The sequence below is a fragment of the Hoplias malabaricus genome, chromosome 2 (assembly GCF_029633855.1).
Source record: "Hoplias malabaricus isolate fHopMal1 chromosome 2, fHopMal1.hap1, whole genome shotgun sequence".
NCBI lineage: Eukaryota > Metazoa > Chordata > Actinopteri > Characiformes > Erythrinidae > Hoplias > Hoplias malabaricus.
Genome location: NC_089801.1, coordinates 477,013 through 503,192, shown reverse-complemented (window position 1 = coordinate 503,192; position 26,180 = coordinate 477,013). Strand labels below are relative to the sequence as shown.

At 42.5% G+C, this 26,180-nt stretch overlaps 1 protein-coding gene across 2 annotated transcripts; it reads right to left on the bottom strand.

The window, feature by feature from the left end:
- Positions 1-1,173: 1,173 nt before the first annotated feature.
- Positions 1,174-12,826, bottom strand: btbd3b (BTB (POZ) domain containing 3b). Of its 2 annotated transcripts, none has more exons than XM_066660819.1 (5): positions 12,534-12,826; positions 12,092-12,417; positions 10,673-10,763; positions 5,442-5,560; positions 1,174-2,363 (listed from the first exon to the last, which is right to left on the bottom strand). In XM_066660819.1, exons 2-5 carry the CDS (start codon positions 12,400-12,402, stop codon positions 1,331-1,333), a joined length of 1,554 nt encoding a protein of 517 aa, XP_066516916.1. In that variant the 5' UTR covers positions 12,403-12,417; positions 12,534-12,826; the 3' UTR covers positions 1,174-1,330. The 2 variants fall into 2 exon arrangements, with proteins under 2 accessions (XP_066516916.1, XP_066516918.1); XM_066660821.1 differs by having other exon boundaries at positions 12,092-12,344.
- Positions 12,827-26,180: the final 13,354 nt, after the last annotated feature.

Sequence of the window (26,180 nt, the reverse complement as noted above, 5' to 3'; positions counted from 1 at the left end):
CAAATCCAAAGCTCACCCCTAAAGTTTGTAATGGTTTACAAACTACACAGCTTTATATTATTTTAGCTGAAAATCTCTTTGCGTTATGTCCTCCGCAGGATTCGGGTCAGAATTAGAGAGTTTTCTAAAAAGTCTGAATATTAAGTTTAACGACCGGGTTTTCCTCGCCCTCATCAATCTGTAACTCGCCCAGTGAACCGCCGAACAGCTGCAATGTATATCCACAGTTGTAGTTCCAGCGGTGTCCGCCACATGGCGCCAAATCACCGATACAAAAACATGCACCATATATTTTAATTCATTAATAAGTATTGTTTTATTTCAACTGGCGGATTTTCATCGCTGATATAATTGATCCACCAAATTATAAAAGAAACAGTATTCCCATATATTTTCTTTAATTGATGACTTTCATTCATTTTCAAGTATTTCAGTGTATTTTTATTAAATGTGTGATATACCTCATACACTTCTGTAGGCTGAATCTCTGCAATTTAAAGATGTTTTACCAGCTAGTTCTACAAAGTAATATCACTGATCAAAAACGCACAATGTTTAATTTAATATAATTAATAAATTATTTTTAATGATGAATTTAATTTAGGATTAATTTTCCTCCTAAATAAAATATTTACCCAATAAACTGGATTGCTTCTTTTTACACTCATAGTTCTGGGCATGACCTAATATCTGCTTAAACCAACAAACAAACAAACAAATAAATCCATCCATCAACCAACCCATCCATCCATCCATTCTTCAGTGTATCTATGTTTTTCAACTCATCAGTACTACAGTCTTCATCTTCCTGCTTGATACAAAATCAATTTTAAGAACATCTGTAAATCTGTAATTAAACAATATTAACCCTGGTTTCTAAAAAGTTTTCAAGCAGATAAAAGGAAAGAGTGAGAAAGTTATAAAGTTGAGTAGGCCTAGAGACCAGAGAGTAGCCCTAGGGCTGTTGTGCGGTAGCTGTGTCCTTGTTCTCTAATAGATATTGCAAATTATTACATGCTAACTACTCCAGGTCCTGTGTGTGTGTGTGTGTGTGTGGTCTATGCAAGCAAACATGAGAAAATGATATTGGACAGTAATCATAACCAGGACACTGCAAGATATATTCATATTTTTTATTACATTGATCTATTTAAATACATATTGCACACCAATTAACACTGTCCAGTTCTGCTTTCAAATCACTGTCAGGCTTTCAAAGTCCATATATTCACAGTCAAAATGCTTTCAAAATCAAAAGCAATTATTTTATTATATATATTTATATATAATACTGTCATAACACCTCCCAGGTGTCTTTTTTTGTGGGGCCCTAAGCATAGAATATGAGCTCTGGGATCTGACCCCCTTGCACACCTGTTCCATTGGTACTGTCTGAAGAGCACTGGAACTGAAAGGTCACCTTCCCACACTGCACCTCAGTCATTCCTTCCTGGCCAAAATAGCTCAGCTCGTTCCCATCCAGAACCACGCTGGCTGTGTAGAAAGTGTCAGGTTCTATTTGTACAGGGTGGTCGAACCACACAGGGAAGGTGTTGCTGGAACCATCGGAGAAGTACTTACTGAGGTTCTGGCCCAGTATCACTCCTTGGCGCTTCAGCTCGATTTTGGCGCTGTACTCTGCGGAGCCGCAGCTAGAACCATACAGTCCAAAACCAGCAATGAACACTCTCTTGTCCACCGCAAACTGAATACTGTCACAGCGTCCACGGTAACGCCACTGGTTGCTCCGATAAGCGCATGACTGGAAGCGGTGGCACTTCTGTGGGGTCAGTCCTCTGCGGGGCTTGCTGACGAACTGCAGATCTGGCTTCTTAGCTGCCGTGTACCACAAGAATATATCATTGGTCTCGTTCAGCGTCAGCACACCTGACTGAGCCGCACCGTTAGCGAAGTCGTCCAGGCCCATGGTGGGAATGCGAATCAGGTAGACAGCTTGGCCTAGAACCTTGCGCTTGTTACCGATGGAAATGGTCAAATCTCTTCGCTGACATTCAGCCTCGGCCCACTTCAGAGCTGCCTCGAACACCACAATCTCCTTGGCGTTCAGTGTCTCTCGCCGCAGGATGCTCTCCAAAGTCTGAGGGTCAATGTCACAGAAGCCTTCAGACTTAAGGGCCAATTCGGCCTGTGCGTCAATCACCTCCCAGCAGCGCTGCGTTAGCTCAGGTTCCTCAAACAGGCTGCTCTGAGACAATAGGATGCAAGCATTCTTAGCACTGAGACTCGTCTCTAAGAAGTTGACGCACGCTCGTGCCAAGTGTGGCACGATGTACTTCTTAGCAACGTATAGCGTCGCCAACACAGTGTCAGCGCTCAGGTCAATCTCGTCACAGTATATGTACCTGAGGAATACAGAATACGAATCTCGCTTAGAAACACAGGATATTCATTTATGTACAAATTTCACTTTCAGAAACGATAGGACAGAATGTTACATGCTAATAAAAGCTACACATTTTTAATGAGAGATGACATAACACATGCATGTAGTAGACTGGGTGTGGTTGAAATATCATTGACCTACAATAAAAAAAAGCTATGCCATAGAAGAACCACTTTTGCTAATATTTTAAATAGATAAAGAACGTTAAGATTGATGGATCAGATAGATTTGTAAAACTTTTTGTAAAGTTTCTTCACACTCACATCTCTTAAACAGAAACTGTTCTTTATGGAACTTAAAAACCCTTTGTATCACCTTTATTTTTAAGAGTGTTGAAGGCAGCCTTTGTTGCTTCAGTACGTATTTACTGTATGCATATCTTTTAGCATTAATGGTACCTACCAAAATATGCACATTTCCCATGCCATGAGAACTTACTTCCTCCCAAACTGTGACAGAACCATGACAGAATCTGGAACCTACCAACCATGGCCACCCAGTCAATTTTTGTGGGCTGCCTTAATCAGAAAACTTGGGATTAATAAAAAAAAAAGAAAGAGTCATTCTGATTTTTTGCTGCTTCTTACTTTCAAATTATGCCGCCCCCTTGTCTGAGTATGTCTAATAACAGCACTGCGTCTGCGCTTATGTGAGAGCTCAAAGATGAGGTTAAAGCAAGCAAAGCAAACACAACAAGCATGAACTAACAGTACTAATTAAATATGGAAAAAACAACAATGGACAAGAAAAATAAAAATGAAAAAAAGTCACCTAGAAACCAGAGCTACTGGGCTCTTACTCTGAACTGAGATGTGGTTTATTCTCATTTAAAGGAATAGGTGCCGAAACTGGTCATTCTCACCAGGGCTGTTTAGACATGGGAAAAATGCTGCTTTGGTGTTTGAACCTTGTGGGAAAAGCGGTAGAATATCACAGGGGTATATTAATATAATACAATTCTCTGTGATATCATTTCATACTTAATTAACCACTTTGAAATAAAACACTAATTAAGTAATAAATGTAAAAATGTCAGTTAGGTAAAAAAGGCAAGGATCAGCGTAAACTGAGCATCTCCTTTATAAACACAGGAGCCATACCACTCTATATCTGTAAAGATTACCCAAGATTTTCCTCTTTCACAGTAACTTTCCACCTACACATTCACGGGCAGGAAAAGAACAGAGAATGGACAGAGGGGGAGGAAGGCAAAGAAAAATGGGAGGGAGAGCTACTTGTCTAATGATTGACCAACTGCCAGTTTTTAAAAAACATGTTAAAATGGACATATGCATTTTTTTCCACAAAAGTAAACACCTAATGAAACCTCTGTGATGGTTGGCCAAAATACCACAAGGATCAAACAACCCAGCACTGTCTAAAGATCCCAGAAAGATAGATTTCACTGCCTGTTGAAAATTAGAATTTCCTTTTCTTCTCTTTCTTGTCTTCTTCTTCTCCATATTTAATCACTACACTTAATTCTCCATGCTCATTGTGCTTGTTTTGTCTCTTAATCTCCATTTTGAGCTCTCACATAAATGCAGGTCTAATGCTGTGGCTGGAGAGACTTGGACAAGAAAACATCTTATTTTGTCCCATGTTTAAAAATAAATAAATAAATAAAATACTGGGTTGTTTTATTTCACTATTTATGGGTTCAGATCCTCAAATGAATATTAATGTCAGTGCTATTTTTCTTTATATGTCCTCTTTAAAGGCAAGAATATACTGTGTGATTTCAGAAACCTTATGCTTGGATGAAATCAGAGTGCACATTTGAATTGTCCTCATGCACGGCCAACGCTCACAAATTATCTGCTCACACTGCATGAAAATAATCGGTCCAAAAGACAAGATGCAGCATGGGTGTTCAGTCTGAGTGTGAAACACAACCCCATATGGACATTTCTTCCGATGCACAAGCCCTTCTTTCAGTACAGTGTGGTACCATGTGTATCAGAAATATAGAGAAAGCATATGGCTTTGCAGACTGGTGCCATACACTACTAATATTGAAATCCACACCCCCGTTAAAAAGACACATAGGGGACCTGGCAATAATTGAAAAGCCATTGACAATACGGTTTGTCCATTTTGCAAAGAGAACTGGACCTACACTTCATTTTGACTGTGTGTGGCATTTTCAAAAACACTTTGTGTATGTTAGTAGTTAACCAGGCATCACCTCCCCCAACACTGCATGCAAGGCAATGGTTGATAAAGCTGAAACCCAGCTTGATCCTCTAGTTTAGTTTGCGACTGACAAACTAGATTTAAAAATGGGCCAAAATCTGTAACACTCAATATCCAATCTAAGGTATTCGACTCTGGGCCTTGGATCTAACGTCCTCAGCACTTAATTTGTGTGACAAAACAGAGTTTCTCATTTCAGGGACTCCACTGTCCTGCCCTCTGGTCAGATAGTTTCCGTGTCGGTTTTTCATCATATTTAATTTATTTTTAACATGTCCTCTCCAACTCTTTTAGCATGTCAGGCTCAGGTTACAGAGTTTTGCTTCTCAAGTCATCACAGTTTTACACAAGCCCTTACCCTTGGGTCATGTAGCACACCTGAGCTTTACCTGAGCTAATGAAGTATTAGAGGAACAACCCTTAAAAAGTGATCTATCAGACAATTTAAACACAAATACAGCAGCAACTTCTATGTAAATAAATTTTGGAGTAGAAAGCAGAGAATGAATCTCTCTGTGTGTGTTTGTTGTCCTCTGCTCTTTGTTTTCATAACAGTGCATGCATGTGTATGATGTGCAGGGTGTAGCTGAATAAAAAGCATGGATGATGCTCTAAATACTAGTGCTCTAGTGGCAGAATGTCAGATATATCACCTTTAAGATCCTCTCAAACATTCAGAGCCATTATCTTACGTGGCTCGAAGGACTCAGTATAGACACATGTTCCCTAATATATATATAGCTCAGTCTTCCACAGAGTGGATAAGAAACTTGTTTAAAAGGAGATCTCAAGCTGTCAGCAAGCACACTCCAGAGTATCATGTACTGAGACAGAATCTTACTTTAACATAGCTAGGAAGGCTGCAGGCTCCACATCTGGAATACTGATTTCATCCTTATCCTCTGCAAGCTCTCCATAGAACATGGCATGAAAGACGGAACTTCCCACAGCCAGGACATACTTGAGGAGGAGAAAGAAATGCAGATCAGTTGCAGTTAAAATCATAAACCATGAGTCATAAATATTGAAGTATTTGTTCACTGCATGTTGGTGTTGCTTTCTCTATGTTGTTTGTAATCACAAGCTGGTGCTGCAGATACCCCTGCTGCCCCACAGCTCAAGCGTCCTCAATCCTTTGATCAATTTGGCAAGTTCTCCCCACGTTTGTGTGGGTTCCCTCTGGGTTCTCCAGGTTTGCTCCCACAGGCCAGTAAGGTGGATTGGTTGTGTGACATTTTCCACAGGTGTGAACGGTGTGAGTGAGTGAGTGAGTGGGTGGGCGATGCCCTGTGAAGGACTAGTGCCCTGTCCAGGGTGTGTTCCTGCCTTTCACCCAGTGAATCCAGGAAGGCCCTGGACCCTCCATGATCTTGATGGTGATGAAGTGGTTACAGAAAACTACACCAGGGCAAGATTTGCAAATTCCTACTTTTTTAATTTTAGCATGTGTGTAAAAACTGGAATGTGCCAAACTGCAAATATGGCTATAGAAACCATTCATGAAAATATATGCAGACGTTTCAAAACAATAATTTGTATAACAGTTTTAGCTATATGAAATAACAGCTTATTAACAGCTGTAGTCCCTCGCTCTCTCATACTCCCATAAATACATATCTCCTGTCCTTAATACTTCATATGCTTTCGCCAAGAGACCAGTCCATGTAGAAGGAGAACAAAAACTAGCACAGATGTTTAATCAGGTTAACACACATAGGAAAAAAGCAACACGCCCTACATTGAGGTTCAAACTGGGTCTCCACTGTATCTTTTATCTGCCAACTTTCTCCTGGATGATATTTGTTCTCACATCCCACGTTTGGTCAAGTCTTCACTGATGCAAATCCTGGCTTCTTCCCATCCCCTTAGAACCGCATATTCATGAACTCTGCTGGAGCACAAGTAAATCCACTCACAAATGACTTAATAATGGTTGTAATTCTCTTCTTGTGTTATGGCTCACAAGAGAATAAGCTTATTTTTCAAGAGTAGAATCTACAGCATTATGGGTTGTCTGCGGTATACCTTTGATGCATTGTCACTACACAGTTGTGGATGACACTAAAATGAGCTCACTCTCCACACAGATGAACCAAAACCTGATGGACACCTGCCTAGCACGCTGCTTAATTAGGAGGAACATGTCCAGCTGAGCTCCACAGAAAGCCTCGATGGAAGGTTTCCCAGGAGATCACTGCCCAGGACAGCACACTCTCCAGTGAGCTTCTGTTCTTCCCAAGATGCCTCCTGGGTCTGTCACTGTCTCACACTCATTGTCTCACACTCACACACACACCTGAAAGTCCATGTTATATAAAGAAAATTTGGACATATTCAATCAGGTGACATTCTACCTTCGCCCCAAGGTGATTGACCAATCAATTCGCGATTGGGTTCGATTCCCACTCCGGGTGACTGTCTGTGAGGAGTGTGGTGTGTTCTCCCTGTGTCTGCATGGGTTTCCTCCGGGTGACTGTCTGTGAGGAGTGTGGTGTGTTCTCCCTGTGTCTGCATGGGTTTCCTCCGGGTGACTGTCTGTGAGGAGTTTGGTGTGTTCTCCCTGTGTCTGCGTGGGTTTCCTCCGTGTGCTCCGGTTTCCTTCCACAGTCCAAAAACACACATTGGTAGGTGGATTGGCGACTCAAAAAGTGTCCGTATGTGTGAATGTGTGTGTGTCTGTGTTGCCCTGTGAAGAACTGGCGCCCTCTCCAGGGTGTATTCCTGCCTTGCGCCCAATGATTCCAGGTAGGCTCTGGACCCACCGCGACCCTGAACTGGATAAGCGATTACAGATAATGAAAAGACATGGCTTCGTGCCCCAGTTCTCACAGATCAGTTTTACTTGTTGCACATTCAGCTTTCACTGGAAATTTTCATCAGCCATCAGCCCAAGGAGCATTTAAACCTCCCCAAAATACCTCAAGATAACGTTACAAGCTGCTGTTGTGCGTCAGATTAAAATAAATGTGAAAGCTGCTATTTTTATAAGCGGCGGTTTGTGCGGGATTTGAATGATCTCGACATTTCGTGGTGATTGACATGGCTCTGGCCAGTTAACGTTCTGGAGGGTTTACACGTCACCATTAGGTACCTACTCGGCACAGTTGGAACCCGAAGTGAGCTAGGACTGAAAGATTACCTGGATCTAGGGACCAGGCACCAAATTTGGCCAGTGGAATAGCAAAAGAGCCGTGCCGAGTCAAGTAGAGCCTTGTAGGTTCCATGCAGTGGAAAAGCACCATTAATGAGATCTTGTTTGATTGGTGTCTAACAATGTATTGCCAGTTTATGGAACAATTTCACACAGTGCATCTGGAGGAAACCCACACTGACTCAGGAACACACTGCATCTTTCAGACACTGACCTGAAGCAAGGACTGAACCCAGGCCACCTCAAATCCCTGAGTCTGTGTCGCAGTGACACTAATTTGGCCATAGCCTGGTCTTCATCAGTGGAAACACAGATGCTGGGATCAATAGCTTGTCAAATGTACTCTTTAATGTTTGATCTACAAACACATTCGATTTGTTTTGGATCTCACTTGATTAGGAACACCATGCTTTGACGGGCTCTATTTACAGCAAACTAATTTGCCCTCAGCTCAACAAGGATGCCTTTAACTGAATTATTGACTGATGGTATTCCTTGTTAATTTGGCTGGTCTGTGACTAAAGCATCAAAAGACAGCATCAAGAAAGAAAAAAAAAATTTGAAGAAGGCATTTGGCCACAGCACAGGTCTGGAAAATAAAACTCTTAATGCATATCTGAACAGCAGCCAAATGGATAATCATAGACGATGCTCAGCCATAACTCTTCATGACTCACTGCATTATTGGCTGAGATCCACAACGGATTTCTTTAAATAACTTCTAAAGGTGAACAAAGCGATGCATATGAAGCATGTACGTTAGAGCTCTGTTAAAATGAAGGAAATGGTGACATATTTATGGTGTTGCAATAGCTGTAAATATTTTCAGGCTGCATTAGAAGAGCTTGAAATGTACATTTGCTAAATGACAGGGCTACTATCAAAGTGTAATGGCAACAGCACACAAGCAGCTGAGCTTCAGAAGAGAATGAAATAAATGAAAAGAAAATTAACAACCCCCCTCCGGGGTGAGTTCCTGCCTTGAGCCCAGTGATTCCGGGGAGGTTCCGGAGCCACCGCGCATCCTGAATTGGATAAGCTGTTACAGACAATGAATGAATGAATGAATATATTAGCAACACTTTACTAATATATATGGGTGGCACGGCAGCTCCTGGGACCTGCTCCGGGTGACTGTCTGTGAGGAGTGTGGTGTGTTCTTCCTGTGTCTGTGTGGGTTTCCTCCGGGTAACTGTCTGTGAGGAGTGTGGTGTGTTCTCCCTGTGTCTGCGTGGGTTTCCTCCGGGTGATTGTCTGTGAGGAGCATGGTGTGTTCTTCCTGTGTCTGCGTGAGTTTCCTCTGGGTGACTGTCTGTGAGGAGTGTGGTGTGTTCTCCCTGTGTCTGTGTGGGTTTCCTCCGGGTAACTGTCTGTGAGGAGTGTGGTGTGTTCTCCCTGTGTCTGCGTGGGTTTCCTCCGGGTGATTGTCTGTGAGGAGTGTGGTGTGTTCTCCCTGTGTCTGTGTGGGTTTCCTCCGGGTGACTGTCTGTGAGGAGTGTGGTGTGTTCTCCCTGTGTCTGCGTGGGTTTCCTCCGGGTGATTGTCTGTGAGGAGCATGGTGTGTTCTTCCTGTGTCTGCGTGAGTTTCCTCCGGGTGACTGTCTGTGAGGAGTGTGGTGTGTTCTCCCTGTGTCTGTGTGGGTTTCCTCAGGGTGACTGTCTGTAAGGAGTGTGGTGTGTTCTCCCTGTGTCTGCGTGGGTTTCCTCCGGGTGATTGTCTGTGAGGAGTGTGGTGTGTTCTCTCTGTGTCTGTGTGGGTTTCCTCCGGGTGACTGTCTGTGAGGAGTGTGGTGTGTTCTCCCTGTGTCCGCGTGGGTTTCCTCCGGGTGACTGTCTGTGAGGAGTGTGGTGTGTTCTCCCTGCGTCTGCGTGGGTTTCCTCCGGGTGACTGTCTGTGAGGAGTGTGGTGTGTTCTCTCTGTGTCTGCGTGGGTTTCCTCCGGGTGACTGTCTGTGAGGAGTGTGGTGTGTTCTCTCTGTGTCTGCGTGGGTTTCCTCCAGGTGACTGTCTGTGAGGAGTGTGGTGTGTTCTCCCTGTGTCCGCGTGGGTTTCCTCCGGGTGACTGTCTGTGAGGAGTGTGGTGTGTTCTCCCTGTGTCTGCGTGGGTTTCCTCTGGGTGACTGTCTGTGAGGAGTGTGGTGTGTTCTCCCCGTGTCCGTGTGGGTTTCCTCCGGGTGCTCCGGTTTCCTCCCACAGTCCAAAAACACACATTGGTAGGTGGATTGGAGTCTCAAAAGTGTCCATAGGTGTAAATGGGTGAGTGTGTGAGTGAATATGTTTGTGTGTGTGTGTTGCCCTTTGAAGGACTAGCACCCCCTCTGGCTCCAGATACACGGCGACTCTGAACTGGATAAGCACTTACATATAATGAATGACTGGAAATCTGTCAAGTGCTCGGGCAACAACTGAGCAGTCAGTTCTTGAAGCTGATATTAGACACGAAAACATGTGTGAGCATAAGAATCTAAATGAGTCTAATATAGTGTAAGCATCTTGTCAGGTTGTCCTTCCTGGGACCACATTTGACGTTTGAGCTATAAAACACTGCATATTGGGAACACCCTCGCACGACCTGAGAATTTGGAGATGTGCTGATGTTAGGCCCTTGTCTGAAAGATTTAGATCCTCACATTCGCCAGTTAATGACTAAACTTGTTGATGGCTTTAATCTTGTGGCTGATTTGTTTATTCATATACATGTAAAGAATAAGTTTGGTAATTAGGTGCAAACCAATTGTACATATTTAATTGTCCTCTCTGTTGAAAGTCATGTCCATAAATAATTGAGCTGTGTCTCTCAAAGTCACGTTGCACTTCACGACTGATGGGAGTGAAATATTCATTCTTTTGTTTGTGTTCTCTGCCTCCTTGTCTGTCTCCTTGACAGTGTGACTATTCTGAGATGATGAAAGGAGACGTACCTTATGTCCTGGAAGTCTCTGTGTTTCTCCTGTCTGGCCCACAACAAAATGAACATCTGCCATAAGCTCATTGTTGAACATCACAGCGTTTCTGGAAAGAAGTTGAAGAGGGGTGGGGGGATGCAAAACTGAAAATTCTTTGGAAGAGGAACTTTGATATGCCGTGTCTTCAGTAAATTCACCATTTCATACATTGTGCATTTCACTCTGTTCAGAAAAACAACAGCTGTGTTATGTTCTCTGTCCCTGTGGAGAACTGCCTCTTCAGCGCACAATAGAGCCTTCCTCGTGTATTATTGAAATGTGGGCCACAAAGGAGCAATGGGTAAACAGGCATGCTGTTGTACACACACAACAAGAGCAGGCCTAGAAATATTCTTCTGATTTCCCCAATGTGGGGTTGTCCTGAGATGAAAGGGACAAATGTTCCTTATCCTTATCTTTAATATACAGGGGTTAGACAATGAAACTGAAACACCAGTCATTGTAGTGTGGGAGGTTTCATGGCTAAATTGGAGCAGCGTGGTGGCCAATCTTCATTAACTCCACATTGCACCAGTAAGACCATGTGCATCCAATGGTTCAAACATTGTGTCCTGAAGGTGGTGCCATGTATCAGGATGTATCAATGCACCAATACACACAGCAAGATTGGTTTGATGAACATGAAAGTGAAGTTGAACATCTCCCATGGCCTGCACAGTCACCAGATCTAAATATTATTGAGCCACTTTGGAGGCCCTACACCACACTAATAAATTATTGTGGTCTAAAACCAGGTGTTTCAGTTTCATTGTCCAACCCCTGTATATACATCAGTCAGAGATGATATTAAAACTACCTCCTGTTTCCACAATCATTGTCCCTTTTAGCAGCGTCACTGCCCTTTCTCTTTGTTCTTCAATGGTCAGGACCCCAACAAGACCCCTACAGAGCAGGTATGATTTGGGCAGCGAATCATTCTCAGTACTGCAGTGACACTGAGGTGGTGATGATGTGTTAGTGTGTGTTGCCCTGGTATGAATGGATCCTCCCTATTAGGTTCACCTTCTGTTGCTGCACAGTTTGTTTTGGTCATCATCTAGTACTTCATCAGTGGTCACTGACTGGACGCTGCTCCTAGGATGCTTTTGGTTGGTGGACTATTCTCAGTTTAAGGGGTTTCAAACTCCAGTAGCACTGCTGTGTCTGATCCACTTGTAACAGAAAAGCACACACTAATACACCACCACGTCAATGTTAGTGCAGTGCTGAGAGTGGTCTAAGTGTGGTAGTCCTCTAGCTGTTCTGACCATCAAAGAAGAGGCTGAAAGGGGGTTAATAAAGTATGCAGAGCAACAGATGGACTGCAGTCTGTACTTGGAGAACTACAAAATACACCAAAATGGACAGTGAAGCTGAAATCATGATCAATCCTACCTTTCCCTGATGGTGGAGTAGAGACCCTGCCAGTTGCAGCACTGGATGGTGTTGTTGTTGTTGAGATTCTGCTGCTGGTATCTCTGCACGGTGCTTGTTGATGAGGACTTCTTGGTGGAGAAGATCTCTCCAGCCATTTTCTTCTTCTTCTTGGTCTTCAGGGTGATGATCTCATAACAGACAGGGGGCAGCTTGGAGGAGCCAGCGGAGCTTCCCTTCTTGGAGCTCTTACTGGACTTGCTCTTCACAGACTCTGGAAGCATCAAGAAGAACGTCAGGCATTTCATGTTCCTTCCCTTGGCATCCACCATGAGTGTGTGCACCTGCTGAGCAGGACATGCAGAATAGAAAAGCAAGACTTGAGGACTGGGAGGGACACACGGAAGGGACCAAAGAAAAGAAAATAAACACTAATTTACATGTGTATAGTCCAAATCTTCACCTTTAAGTAACAGAAGGTAATCAGGGTCTTCGTCCTACGGTCCTGAAGTGAGGGTCCTCAGCAGAAGGTCCAGGTCGAGTCCCTCCTGTGATTTTACGCGTGCTTTACTGATGGACAGCATCTCTTAGAATCCATGCTCTTCTTTATCCTGCTTCTCTCTCTACTGAGCCTGTGTGACAGCCCCAGATTTAATGCTGCAGCAGTGAAGTCTCTCTCTCTCTCTCCCACACACACACACACACAACCTCTGAAGTCTCTGCAGGATGCTTTAGTTGTGAACCTGCGCTCTGCCGGGTGTTTTGCTGACTGCAGGAGTTGAATTGGATGAGTGAAGCTGAGAGAACAGCCCTGTAGGGAGCCAGGCAGCCCCTGCAGCTCAGCCAATAGGCACGCACAAAAGACACGATTGGTCACATGGCCTTCAACAGCTACTACTTGAATATTCAAAGCCCTTTTACAATTAAAGCGGCAGCTGATGGTGTTTTTCCATTTCTCAACCGTAACATTACAGCCACATCTTTGTTTCTACACTCACTGTCCATTTCATCAGCTCCAGGAGAATGAGTAGAACATTGGTTGCTCTGCATACTTTGTTAGTCCAATCACTGGCCACTCTATGAGACACATCTACTCTGTTGGTCCACCTGGTTGATGTAAAGTCAGAGACCATAGCTCTTTTTTATTCTTCACAGATTGTGTAAGTCATAATATATAAATCAGGACCTGCAATCGCAAGTCTTCTTAATGAATACGTTCCAATATGTTCTTTAATCATTTATAGATCCTCTTCCTCTTCTTATTAATGGAAATGAAAAACTGTGAAGTGTAGAGATCTCTGTGTGGTTTAACCCATCCCTTCTCTCTCAGATTCAAGGGAATAGTGCATTCCCAAATCAGTCTCCTGTAAATGCCTGCTCCCTTCTTATCTCCCTGCAGAGATATAGCTTTGGACTGGGGACTCTGTAACTGAGGGACTCTTTTCGAAGCTTAACACGCACACGCACACGCACACACACACACACACACACACACACAAGGGTATATGATGAATTCTCCATTGTTAAAGAAAAGAAAGGACAGACAATGCCTTTCTCCAGTGCAGTGACATAAAAGCAGTATTAAATGCTGCCAACAAATGCTCTGACAAAAAAAAGCCATTAGATCATTAAAGCTTTTTAGCTCATGTTTTCCAAAAATATGAAAACATACAGTGCCAGTCAAATGTTTGGACACACCCACTCAGAGAGGTTTTCCACATATTGTGAATGTACAGCACCAGTCAAAAATTTGGACACATCATCTATTCAATGGTTGTTTATTTATTTATTTATTTTAATATTAATTTGTACACTGTAAATGAATATGGACAACAGTAAAACTATGAAGGAACATGTGGCCATCACCTGGAAAGGTTTTCAGTGAACAGCTGTGGCCTCGTCAAGAGTTAGTTTGTAGAACTGCTCGCCTTCTTAATGTGTTTGAGACCATAATTGGCTTGTGCAGAGGTAGGGGCTGGTACATTCCACCAGTGACTAATGAGAAGATGTGTGCAGACTTTTGACTGGTACTGTATACTTTTGATCCACACAGGTGAGAGAAAGATGAGTGCTGTTTTAATTAGGTTTGGAAGATGGTTCCAAGATTTCTCAAGTGCTTGTGCAGGGTCAAGCTGGGAAGCAACCACTCTACCAGCCTCATAATGAAACACGAGAAAGTTAATACTGGAGCATAAATCAAGTGCTAACACATAAAGCCTGTCTTCAGAGAACCACAACTCTGTGAGTCTGTGATGAACAGGATGTGCCTTCTCTGATTGATTATTGACTCTCTTATTTACATGCACATGAAGTAGCAAGTAGGAACAGACCCTGGAGAGCGTGCCAGTCCATTGCAGGTTTAAACCTATATCTTCATCGTTACTATTATTTCCACTATTATTATTCATTCATTCATTGTCTGTAAGCGCTTATCCAGTTCAGGCTCGCGGTGGATCCAGAGCCTACCTGGAATCATTTGGTGCAAGACGGGAACACACCCTGGAAAGGGCACTTTTTGATTCGCCAATCCACCTGCAAGCGTGTACTTCTGGACTGTGGAAGGAAACCGGAGCACTCGGAGGAAACCCACACGGACACAGGGAGAACACACCAAACCCCTCATGGACAGTCTTTTGGAGCAGGACTTGAACCCACAACCTCCAGGTCCCTGGAGCTGTGTGACTGTGACACTACCTGCTCCACTACAGTGCTGCCCGCTCTATTATTATATGAAATACAAAACTAAAAAATCATTCACTTCCAGGTGCAAGGCATGTCTATGCCTGTGTGTGTTTGTGTACATGGTTCTAACTTGCCTGTTTCTTGTTGTTACCAGATGACAGAAAGTGACCCTCTGTGGTGGCTGGGACAGACCTCCATTCTGCTGAGCAACACCTGCAGAAGACTTGGCTGAAAGGAAGTGGAAGCAGAGCGAAGCTGTGAAACGAACAGCCATGAAGTCTGGCACGGGGAGGCTGGCACAGGCTGGATCTGGCACAGTGACCACTGGCCATGTCCTTCCCTTCCCATTGATACAGCCACTGGCACCTGACAGGTGGAGAGAGGAGAGGAAGCCATGGATCCAGCAGAGCAGCCAGGCTTCTGGCCAAATACGAACTTCAGTGGGCAGTGTGAGCTTTTCAGATTGAGGAGGATGGATGGACAGAATGAGCCTTAGTCTGTGTGTGTGTGTGTGTGTGTGTGTGTGTGTGTGTGTGTGTGTGTGTGTGTACAGGCTGTGACCAACCACTGCCAGATAATAAGCACTTACCTCCTGCTCCTGTAGTTCCACACACCAACACCATCTTGTATCTGTGAATTGTGGGGACATTATATAGCCTTTTATTCATGTTGTGGAGTCTTACCATTAACTCGGACATAAGTGCTGCTAGCTCAACTCAACCTTAAAACATGTTTTCACTTAGTAATGATTTACATTGTGGGGGCCACCTATGGTTTGCATATATACAATTTGAATATATAAATAGGTTTTGGTCCCCACAATGTGATATATACCTGGTACACAAGCAACACAAACAAACACAGAGAGAGAGAGAGAGAGAGAGAGAGAGAGAGAGAGAGAGGGAGAGAGAGAGAGAAAAAGAGAGAGCGCGAGAGAGAGAGAGAGAGAGAAAGAGAGTGCGAGAGAGAGAGAAAGAGAGAGAGAGAGAAAGAGAGAGAGAAAGAGAGAGAGAGAGAGAGAGAGAAAGAAAGAGAGAGAGCGAGAGAGAGAGAGAGAAAGAGAGAGAGAGAGCGAGAGAGAGAGAGAGAGAGAGAGAGAGAGTACTTAAGTCGCTGGCTTGAGTCAGTGTTGCACCCTAATTACATTAGATTGTAGCAGTGATTAGTAAAGCCTCTTTGACCTCCATTTTAAACTGAATTCCCTTGGTGCCCATGGAGCTGATGCAGGGAAGATGCTTCCTCAAAGGCACTTCAGCTGTGGATGTTGAGGGAAAAGGAACCGTTGTTCCTTCACTCCCCTTGCCCCCATTTTTTTTCCTCAAAGGACCACAAATGTAGTTCCTCACTACCATAAATTAATCTTTTCTTCCTTCTGAATAAACAGTGCCCCAAAAAATCTCATTTTATGCCATTTACTTAGAACTGGTCATTTTCAAATGATTATTTATTTGAGTGCCTACCCCAACCAACTTCGACTCATGACAAAGTGTTAAACTTCAAACTGAGAACACCCGAGATGTAGAACAGTGTTCTGTTGATGAGATGAACCAATATCAGAATGATCTTGCAGTGATAGAGGACCCTGATTCTCCAGCTTTACCAAGCCACTACATGCTTCAGGCAAAACTGCTGCAGCTATCACTCTGCACCACTCACTATTATGATGGAAATGACTGAAGAAAGTGGAGTTGCTTGAGATGTAACCAATTTCCTCTTCATATGCTGCAGCATGACCCAATAAAACACCATCATTCAAATATGAGGGAAATAAATTAGCCGCAGGGCATGTGTGGTCTAAGTCCTAAAGATGATCTTGAGATGTCTTTGTTGTCGAGTGTGAGAGCTTGTCAAAAGACCTACACATTTGGAAAAACTGATTTACAGTCATAGATGCATAAAACCTTTGAAATGACCATTTACCTATTAAGTCTTTGTTGTAAAAATATGGGGCGGCACTGTGGCGCAGCAGGTAGGTGTCGTAGTCACACAGCTCCAGGGACCTGGAGGTTGTGGGTTCAAATCCCGCTCCGGGTGTGTTCTCCCTGTGTCTGCGTGGGTTTCCTCCGGGTGACTGTCTGTGAGGAGTGTGGTGTGTTCTCCCTGTGTCTGCGTGGGTTTCCTCCGAGTGACTGTCTGTGAGGAGTGTGGTGTGTTCTCCCTGTGTCTGCGTGGGTTTCCTCTGGGTGACTGTCTGTGAGGAGTGTGGTGTGTTCTTCCTGTGTCTGCGTGGGTTTCCTCCGGGTGACTGTCTTTGAGGAGTGTGGTGTGTTCTCCCTGTGTCTGTGTGGGTTTCCTCCGGGTGACTGTCTGTGAGGAGTATGGTGTGTTCTTCCTGTGTCTGTGTGGGTTTCCTCCGGGTGACTGTCTGTGAGGAGGGTGGTGTGTTCTCCCTGTGTCTGTGTGGGTTTCCTCCGGGTGACTGTCTGTGAGGAGCGTGGTGTGTTCTTCCTGTGTCTGCGTGGGTTTCCTCCGGGTGACTGTCTGTGAGGAGTGTGGTGTGTTTTCCCTGTGTCTGTGTGAGTTTCCTCCGGGTGCTCCGGTTTCCTCCCACAGTCCAAAAACACACGTTCGTAGGTGGATTGGCGACTCAAAAGTGTACGTAGGTGTGAGTGAATGTGTGTGAGTGTGTGTTGCCCTGTGAAGGGCTGGCAGGGTGCATTCCCGCCTTGCGCCCAATGATTCCAGGAAGGCTCGGGACCCACCACGACTCTGAACTTGATAAGCGGTTACAGATAATGGATGAATGAATGATAAAATATGTGAGTGATTACTTCAAAAAAAAAAAAAAAGCTAATTGGAATCAAGAAATATAAAACCTTGAATCCAGTCCGTGAAGTCTTATTTGTTTTGTTTGTTTTTTATATATCTTGCACAAAAGACATATTCTGAGACCTTCCAAGCGTAACCAGAAGAGATCTATCTATCTATCTATCTATCTATCTATCTATCTATCTATCTATCTATCTATATATATATATATATATATATATATATATATATATATAATATGCTGGATATTATTACATAAATAATTGAGGGCAGCGTCCAGTGGCCACAGATGAAGGACAAACTGTGCAGCGACAGATGAGCTACTGTCTCTGACTTTACACAAACAAAGGTACACATGTACATGGTACACAAACAAAGTGTTTAAAAACTCCAATATCCACTGCTGTGTCTGATCCACACGTACAAGAAAAACACACACACATCTGTGTCCATGCAGTGCTGAGAATTATCTCCCACCCAAGTAATACATGTTCGGTGGTGGTCCTGGCCATTGAAGAAAAGGGTGAAAGGGGACAATGAGTGTGGAAACAAGCAGGTTATTTTAATGTTCTGGCTGATCAGTGAATAGGGAAAGAAGTTAATTAACATGGCCTTTAATTATTGCTCCTCCAGCTGCGGGACTCACCTTCTCCCTCACCTTCATAATGGAGATGAAAACATTTGCCTGATTGTGAGGATGTGCATTTTCACTCTTCCAGTCTGCCTCAGCCCCTGGGGAGGAATTCCTTCCCAACTCAATCTCAATTGCCTTCAAACCCCTGCTCTCTTCTTATCTCCCTCTGACTACAGAATTTCAGATTGGGGATCTGTAACTGAGGGACTCATTTCGAAGCTTCACACAGACAACAGGCTGAGGATCTATAATGAAGTCTCTATTGTCAGAGAGAAGAGCACAGTGTCTTTCTGTGACTTAATGAAAGCAGAGCACAGCTTCAGAGCAACAGTAATAATGCTGTCACTGTCACCAAAAAGTGATATGTGCAAAGTAAGGAAAGGTTAGGTAAAGTCACAGTACTATGCTACATTTTATTTAGTTCTATTCTGACGTAATTCTTACCAAATCATTAGGCTTCTCCGGTTCAACCCTTTAGCTGAACTCGCCTCATCACACACTATGGGAGGACAAGGACAAGCATGCGCTTTCTCCAAGTTGTGATGGCAACCACTGCTTCTTAGACAGCCCTGCACACTGGAGGTGGGTGCATATCTCTCTGGCTCGTCATGTCAGCTGACAGACACCCCTGATGGCTGGCACTGGGATAGAATGGGGCCATCCTGCCTGTCCATCTAGAGAGAGAAAGACCGGTTGTGCTCTTTTAGGGCTCCCCACCACAATGGAGCCTATGCCTAGACTATCGGGTCATTTTAGAGCCCCATATTTTTATTTACTTATTTTTTGAGGACGCTGTTGGCACTGGCTTCATCAACATTAATTCTCAGTGACTGCCATTTGGTCTAAGAAGAGATGACACCTCAGCCTGACCTTTTCGGATGGCATCAGGGCTGAAGGAATGCTAACCAGGATAATGAGAATTTACCGTTACGCACAGCACTCACATAAGCATGTGTGCATTTCATAAATTGTATGTTTACAAAGTGAACAGAATATCAGGGTGTATGATGTGCACATGGCTCACTGACTCTGTGGTGCAATTAAAATGTCAGTTTGATTTTTAAAAAAGTGTGTAGTGGATTTAGTAGTGTCATTCCGAGGGGTGGGTGTGTGTAAAGATATATTAAGGGCACTAAATAGGTCAGTACCAGATCACACAGTCAGACTCCAGGTTGTATTTGAGAAGACATTCAGGAAACTTTCACAGGGGGATTATGGCAGCTCCATCAGTGCCTTTAACTCTGAATATCACCTGCTACTTCCTACTTCCTTCGGCATGTTATCTGTATTCAGATTTGTTGATTTGTCTGTTTGCCTTGGGGGAATATCTTTAACCAGATTCTTTCCTCATGCAGAGTATGCTGGACAGATGTGTACACTGTGTGTGGGGCCAGGTCTCAACACTGAAACCCATGTCCTTTTCTTTCATCAGGGGTCAGAGAACTGCCCACAGAATGCTGCTGGCTGGATAGTATTGGTTCTGGGTCGAGCAGTGACACAGTAGTTTAAAATCCAACAGCAGTGCTGTGTCTGATCCAATCAGACTAACCCACGCACTAACCCACCACCACCACGTCAATGTCATAGCAGCAATGAGAATTATTCACCACCAAAATAATCCCTGCAGGGTGAAAAGTGGCTAATAAAGTATGCAAAGCAACAGGCGGTGAAAACACAGCTCTTACTTGAACTGCATATTGTCTTATATTCTCTCCTCCTCCTTCTTCACATCTCTGTTACATCCCTCTTTTCTGTCAGTCTTCCCCTCCCCCATCTCGCCTTATTTTCACTCCTTATTTTCGGCCTGATGATTTTTGTTCCTTAGAGACTAGATGGCTTTTTTTCTGCATATCAAAGCCTTGACAGAACACAGCTTTGCGGCTTGAGCTGGGTGAGTGGTGGGCCATCCAGGCTGAGAAACAGGATGCTGCTTAATCTGACAATGCCAAGAGAACCACGAGTAATGTCATTGTGGTCTTCTTTGAAATAAAAACCTCGCTGACAATCAGCAATTGAGATGGCCATTGTATCTAGCCCAATGATTAGAGGTTTCATGTTCTCTGGGACTTCCTTGCCCCTTCACTCCTTGTATTCCTGGAATCCTATGAGAATTTTCCTTGGCGGCACATGTACATATCTTCTGCTTCACCAAACAGGACATCATCATCAGGCCAGTTCTGTGGGTAGACCATGTAATAAGTGCTCATTGTAAGCCATGTTTGCCACGAATCTGCTGGATACAATAGAAGCTGCTGTTGTCATTAGCAGAGAGATTCTATCGTCTTCTCAATATCTGAGTAGATATTGTTAATAATTAGAGGCACATGTTTTTATTTTTGCATTATTTATTATATTTTTGGTGATCAGGGGCCCCAAGTAGGATGTCCCATAGGACACCCACATTTTCAGAAAAAGCCCTGAAGCACTGATAGTAACTTTGAAAGGTTGGAAAAGGTGCAAATAACAATGTGAATCTTAAATTGTAGGAATATATATTTAAAATAAATGCCTTGATACAGGTGACAGGTGGAAATATAGGAATAGATCGAGATACACTGCCATTGTGAACGTATTCCCATCAAATTCTTAACCAGTTAAAGTTTATCCACATCTTTAACGCTTCAGAAACAAAACAAAACCAACTCAACCAAACGAGAATGATACCAAACACTGGTGAACCTTGCAAATCAACAAACTGTGAGACATCATTCATATTATTTCAAAAGCATTAAGGTGTGAGCTCTGCAGCTTGACACTAGCCCTAGTGTATACCTGGATAGTATTTTTTCATGTTGCCTCTTTTTTTGTCTCTGGCCCTGTGACTGCTACAGTAAAAATACAGTGGAGTAGCTCTGATTTAGGAGAAAACTCCTTGGAAAATCACTATTGATGCTTCATCCAGTTCTCCTGGAAAGTGCAGATATAAACACTACAGAACTTGCAACCTCTAATTCAATGTTTAATGATCTGTTCTTCCTCAGCTCAATTTTTTCTTGTTTGAAGAATATTTCCTGGATTGATCTCATTTAACCTTTGAAGATCAGCTCTCGCCCCTCGCTGCCGTTGTATACTAGGTCCTTTACACCTTTATTTGCTACACAAAACATGGAAATTTCTTTTTTAATTCACCCAAGAACTTACATTTACATTTCGGCAAGTTCTCGAAGTTCTATGTAAGCTCTAGAAAAACAAAATCCCGGACGTCTGTGAAATTCTGCCCGGACATTTTTTTAAGTCTAAAAAAGAGGACATGTCCGGGTAAAAGAGGACGTCTGGTCACCGTAGCTTAGGTCCAATGCTTTTGATCAAATCAGCATTTTGTCAACAAGGCCCCACAGGTAGCTGGCTTGGTATATTACCACAGGTAGCTGACTTGGTTTGTTGCTCCTGTGTTTGTTGCTCCTGTGTTGTGTTTATTCTTGACTCTCAGTAAGCAGGAAGGATATCAACACACTAAATTATTACAGTGATAAACTGGCACGAGTTTTAAGACCTCTTCTACAATAAAACAATTTTATGAGATATCGGCAATGACTAACATGTGACCTAAAGCTGATTAGTTTTCAGGGGGACAACTGTAATGAAAAAATTACAACCAGTGTTTCACTGGTGATGAAACTGCAGGCACGATACATCCAGGCATCAAACCACCCTGCAGTAGCTTTAGCTTTCTATTAGCAATAGCATTTCTATCCGCATTACCATTAGCACGGTACCATTTAGCTTTATAAGATTAGCATTAGCATTTCTATCCACATTACTATTAGTATCAACACTAGCACTGACATCAGCATCAGTTTCTGAATTAACATTATTATTAAATGTTCAGCCCAGAACACAGCAAAATGATTGCACTTAGAGTGAGAGTGCTTCAGGACACCTAGAGTGGCAGAGACTCTTTTTTCCAACCATTTATTTCTGGCTGAAGATGCTGTCTCATCTAAACACTCAAACAGCTTCCTCCTCATGTTACCACAGTGAACATTCGTCATCACTTTAAATGATAATATCAGCTGTGACTAGTGTTATGACTTAGGCTGATCTCTCTGTCTATCTGAATAAATAACTACCACTGGTTTATGTATATTAGATTGAAAAAGGTTAGGCAATGACAAACATTTACCTGAGCATGTTTTTACCACCCAGTCCCAGAGGCATTTCCCCTGTCTTTTAGATGTCAGGTTGTAGACAGAATGGCCTTTGAGTTGCCGATAAGTGAAAAGGTTGCAGCTGCAATAGGCTGTGTGCAAAGCCACATTTAGTCTCTCATTTGTCTGTGTAAAAGGTCACCTCGTCCACTCAGAGGAGTCAACAGGTTTTAGGTAGTAGGCTTCTTTTCTTTCAGTGGATCAGGAGAATGAGCATAAAGAATCCATGTATCCTTCAAGTGAATGAGGGCACATTCCATTTCAAAGCCTTTGAAAGAAATCCATAATCACACAAAAAACACTAATAATAAACTCAAATAGCCTTCTCTGTGACCACAGCATGGTCTTCTGCATTCTCACTGAGACACAGCATTCCGAAATTCACTTGAATAAAATGAGAGCAGGCTCCAGAGCCGTGTGTTTTATTATGTGAGGCAGTAATACAAGTTCATGTGAAGACTCTGGAGACTGTGTCTTTTCTTCTGTCATCAACTGCAAATCAGCATCGAAAAAGACCAAGTAAAGAGTTAGGAAGCAATGCAAACAACCACAAAGTCCATAATCTATTTCAGTCAATAATGCAAACATTGGGAATAGTAAATAAATTACATTTTTTAAATAACATTATACTACATGCTGCAGCAGGTTTCATATGTTATTAGTCATTTATTGTTCAAATTCCAGACTCCAAACACTGAAAATGACATCAGAAAGGGAGCGTGTGAGGCCCATGCTGTGGGACATTGTTTCTAAAAGGAGAATAACTGAAGAATATAGTTTGGATTATTTGTTCAGTGTGCAAACATAGATACTTGCTTTTATTACAAGCCTCTTGGAAGTCCCAATATAACAGAACACCCTCCCCCATGCCTCCGCTGTTTATTTATTCATTTTGTGCAGAGAATATAGGTCACACATTTTAAATACGTCTCATGAATATATTATAGGCCTGCAGCGTACATTCAAATGTGTACTATTCTCTCCAGTGCTTTGGTATTTGGACTTCAATTGTATAAATACTTAGGTGTAACTGAAGCATTATACATACTACACCAAAAACCTATTGCATGTTTTAAAATATTGACAAATCTTAACCTATTACATATTATACCATCTTTCACAGTTAGAGTGTTGTCCGGGCATTGCCTCAATCATTTGAGGCTTGGAGTCCAAGAGACCTGGTCTCACTCTCTGTGTTGTAAGAATTGCCCTCCCTCTTCCACTTTATTCAGTGCGATACTAGCCAATGTAGGCATTTTTTAGGTAACATAACAGAACTTAGCGGTTAGCATTCTCTTCCAAGCAGGTTTAGCTGTCCATTTGTGCTAGTGGCTGTTCAAAAAGAAGTGGTGGTTGGTTTCACATGTCTCATTGGTGCTAGTCTTCACCCAGCCAACTTGGTAGCACTGTGTAATCTGTGAATCAAAGCTAACGGGTTTGATGAGCAATGACTAAATCGTCAAAAAAACTAAGGTTAAAAATGCTTTTTAGTATATGGAATGACTCACCATATTTCTCCCCTCACACTTACCTCAGAGTTTAGTGCATGGATCCTACTCCTGCATTGTATTGCTGTTTCAACCAGATTTGCTCTGGATAAACAGAGAAATGAACAGGAGTTTGGAGATGCCGATGGCCCAAAACCGAAATAATAAAAAAGAAAAGTGTTACTTTATTTCTCTGGTCTTTACCTTTAACAATGTGAGGGAAAACAACATTAAACACACTCCACCATCTTAAAATTAAGTCTCTCTGTGCTTCCTCAAAGGTGCTTATAATAAGGTAGCGTATTGTGCTGCGTATTTAAGGTATAGGCAATGGGACAGCCTACTTGGGAGCATGCATGTTTTGACATAGAACGTTTACAAGATTTTGGGACATTCCCTAAACTGTGGAGCCATGTGCACGCTATATGATTTCAACAACAAATATTACACTGTAAAAACTTTCTTGTAAATTTTACAGTAAAATACTGGCAGTAGAGTTCCCAGGCATTTACTGTATTTTTACAGGAACACTACTGTTTTTCAATTTTACAGCATATTACTGTAATTGAGTATTACAATAAAATACTGTAGCAGACGTGCTGTAAATTTACAGCAATTTTTTACAGTGTATATTATATTCAAATACTATGAACACTGTCTTACAGAAGCAAACCAATATAAGAGAGTCAGTGTAACTGAAATAACCATAAACATTCAAGATGCTCTTTTGAATGGGATTCCGGGACACCAACAAAATCACGCAATCTCCTTGGGACTCCTTATTGAATCCAGAAACTTTTGCAATCACATAGTTATGGACTGAAAATCTCCCATGTAGGCCTGCATCAATAACAGCCACAGTAATTATAACACAATGAGTAGTACCATGGAAATTCACTTCTTGAAAAACTGAATCAAATTATATTGGTAGATTTGCAGTACTTTACTAAACAAGGAGATGGCAGTAGAAGCTTTTACTAAACATTGCTTACAAGCACCCTGGCCTCTAAAGTATGTAAGGAAGCCCACGGCAATGTCAAAAGGGTAACCACTAATTACCCTGAGGTCAAAACGTGAATATCCTCAGGGAGTTTCTCAACTGTCTCCAGTCTGGTCTTAGTGTGAGAGCAATCAGTTTGAGAGACAAAGCCCCTTCCTTAGATTCATGGGAAATGAAATGGGGGTCTAGGGCATATGAGGATTTCCTTGACTGCTCCCTCCTAAAGAGGTATGTGTGTTTGTGTTAGATAGATAGATAGATAGATAGATAGATAGATAGATAGATAGATAGATAGAGAAAGTGTGCAATAAAGATAATTGACTACAGTTGATTGTTGGAATAATCTTAAATGTTTGACACAGTTTGCCACTGAGGATAAAAAGAGTACTCTTCTCCTTTAAAATCTATAAAATACTAACCTTTAAATAAGATATTACAAATTGTAGCGCTTTACATAGAGCCTCTGATATCATGAATGAGAATATCATGCTCATACTACTCTACTCTCTGTCAGGAAGAGATACAAAGCTAACAATATGAGGCTTACTTGCTGTGAGTGTGTGCTATTTCCTACTTGAACAAACATAGTATCTCTAATTGTAATAATCATTTATCTTTGTTACAGACGCAGGGTTTGAACCCACAACCCCAGGCCCCTGGAGCTGTGTGGCTGCCCTAACATCTTTATATTATTCTGGTAATACAGGTAGGTCTTGCTGTTGACTACAGATTATATGTTACCAGGTAGTTAGCCAGTTAGCTAACAGTAGATTCCAAGACATTTCCTGTCCTTTCTCTTTCCTCAGTAAGTATCAGTAAAAGATCCCTATGAATAAAAGCCGTACACGTATAGGGCAATATGCTGTCATCACATACTGTCATCACATTCAATCTGAGAAGATCACAATGTATTTTTTTTCATGATTAGCCTACTTTTTGTGTAAAGAGATCTCTAACAGAGAAAAGCCCACAGACACAGCATGGAATTTCACACCGTTGCTCATACATTGCCTCAGTCGAGCTTAGCTTGGCCTACATCCAATAAGAGATATGGGTGAAACGTTGTGCTCCTGTGCCAGCAGTGAACTCCAGCTGGGCCAGATTTACATTTCCAGAACTCCTCTCAAAAGAAAGCTCATTTATGGCTTATTTATAGGCCACGTCTTAGTGATGGTTAAACAAGAAAGCCCAGGCCCCAGTGATGATAAAATCCCCAGGCCAGTTTCAAAGCCATTGTCTGTAGACACTAGGGTTCTCACATATGAAGATAAACATAACCAAGCTTTGAAATATGTTGAATGATATGATATACTGCATAAATACCACAGTCACTGTGCCTAGCATAGACTCTTAGGGTAAAACAAGCAAGGGAGGGATTGAGGCAGTGTGC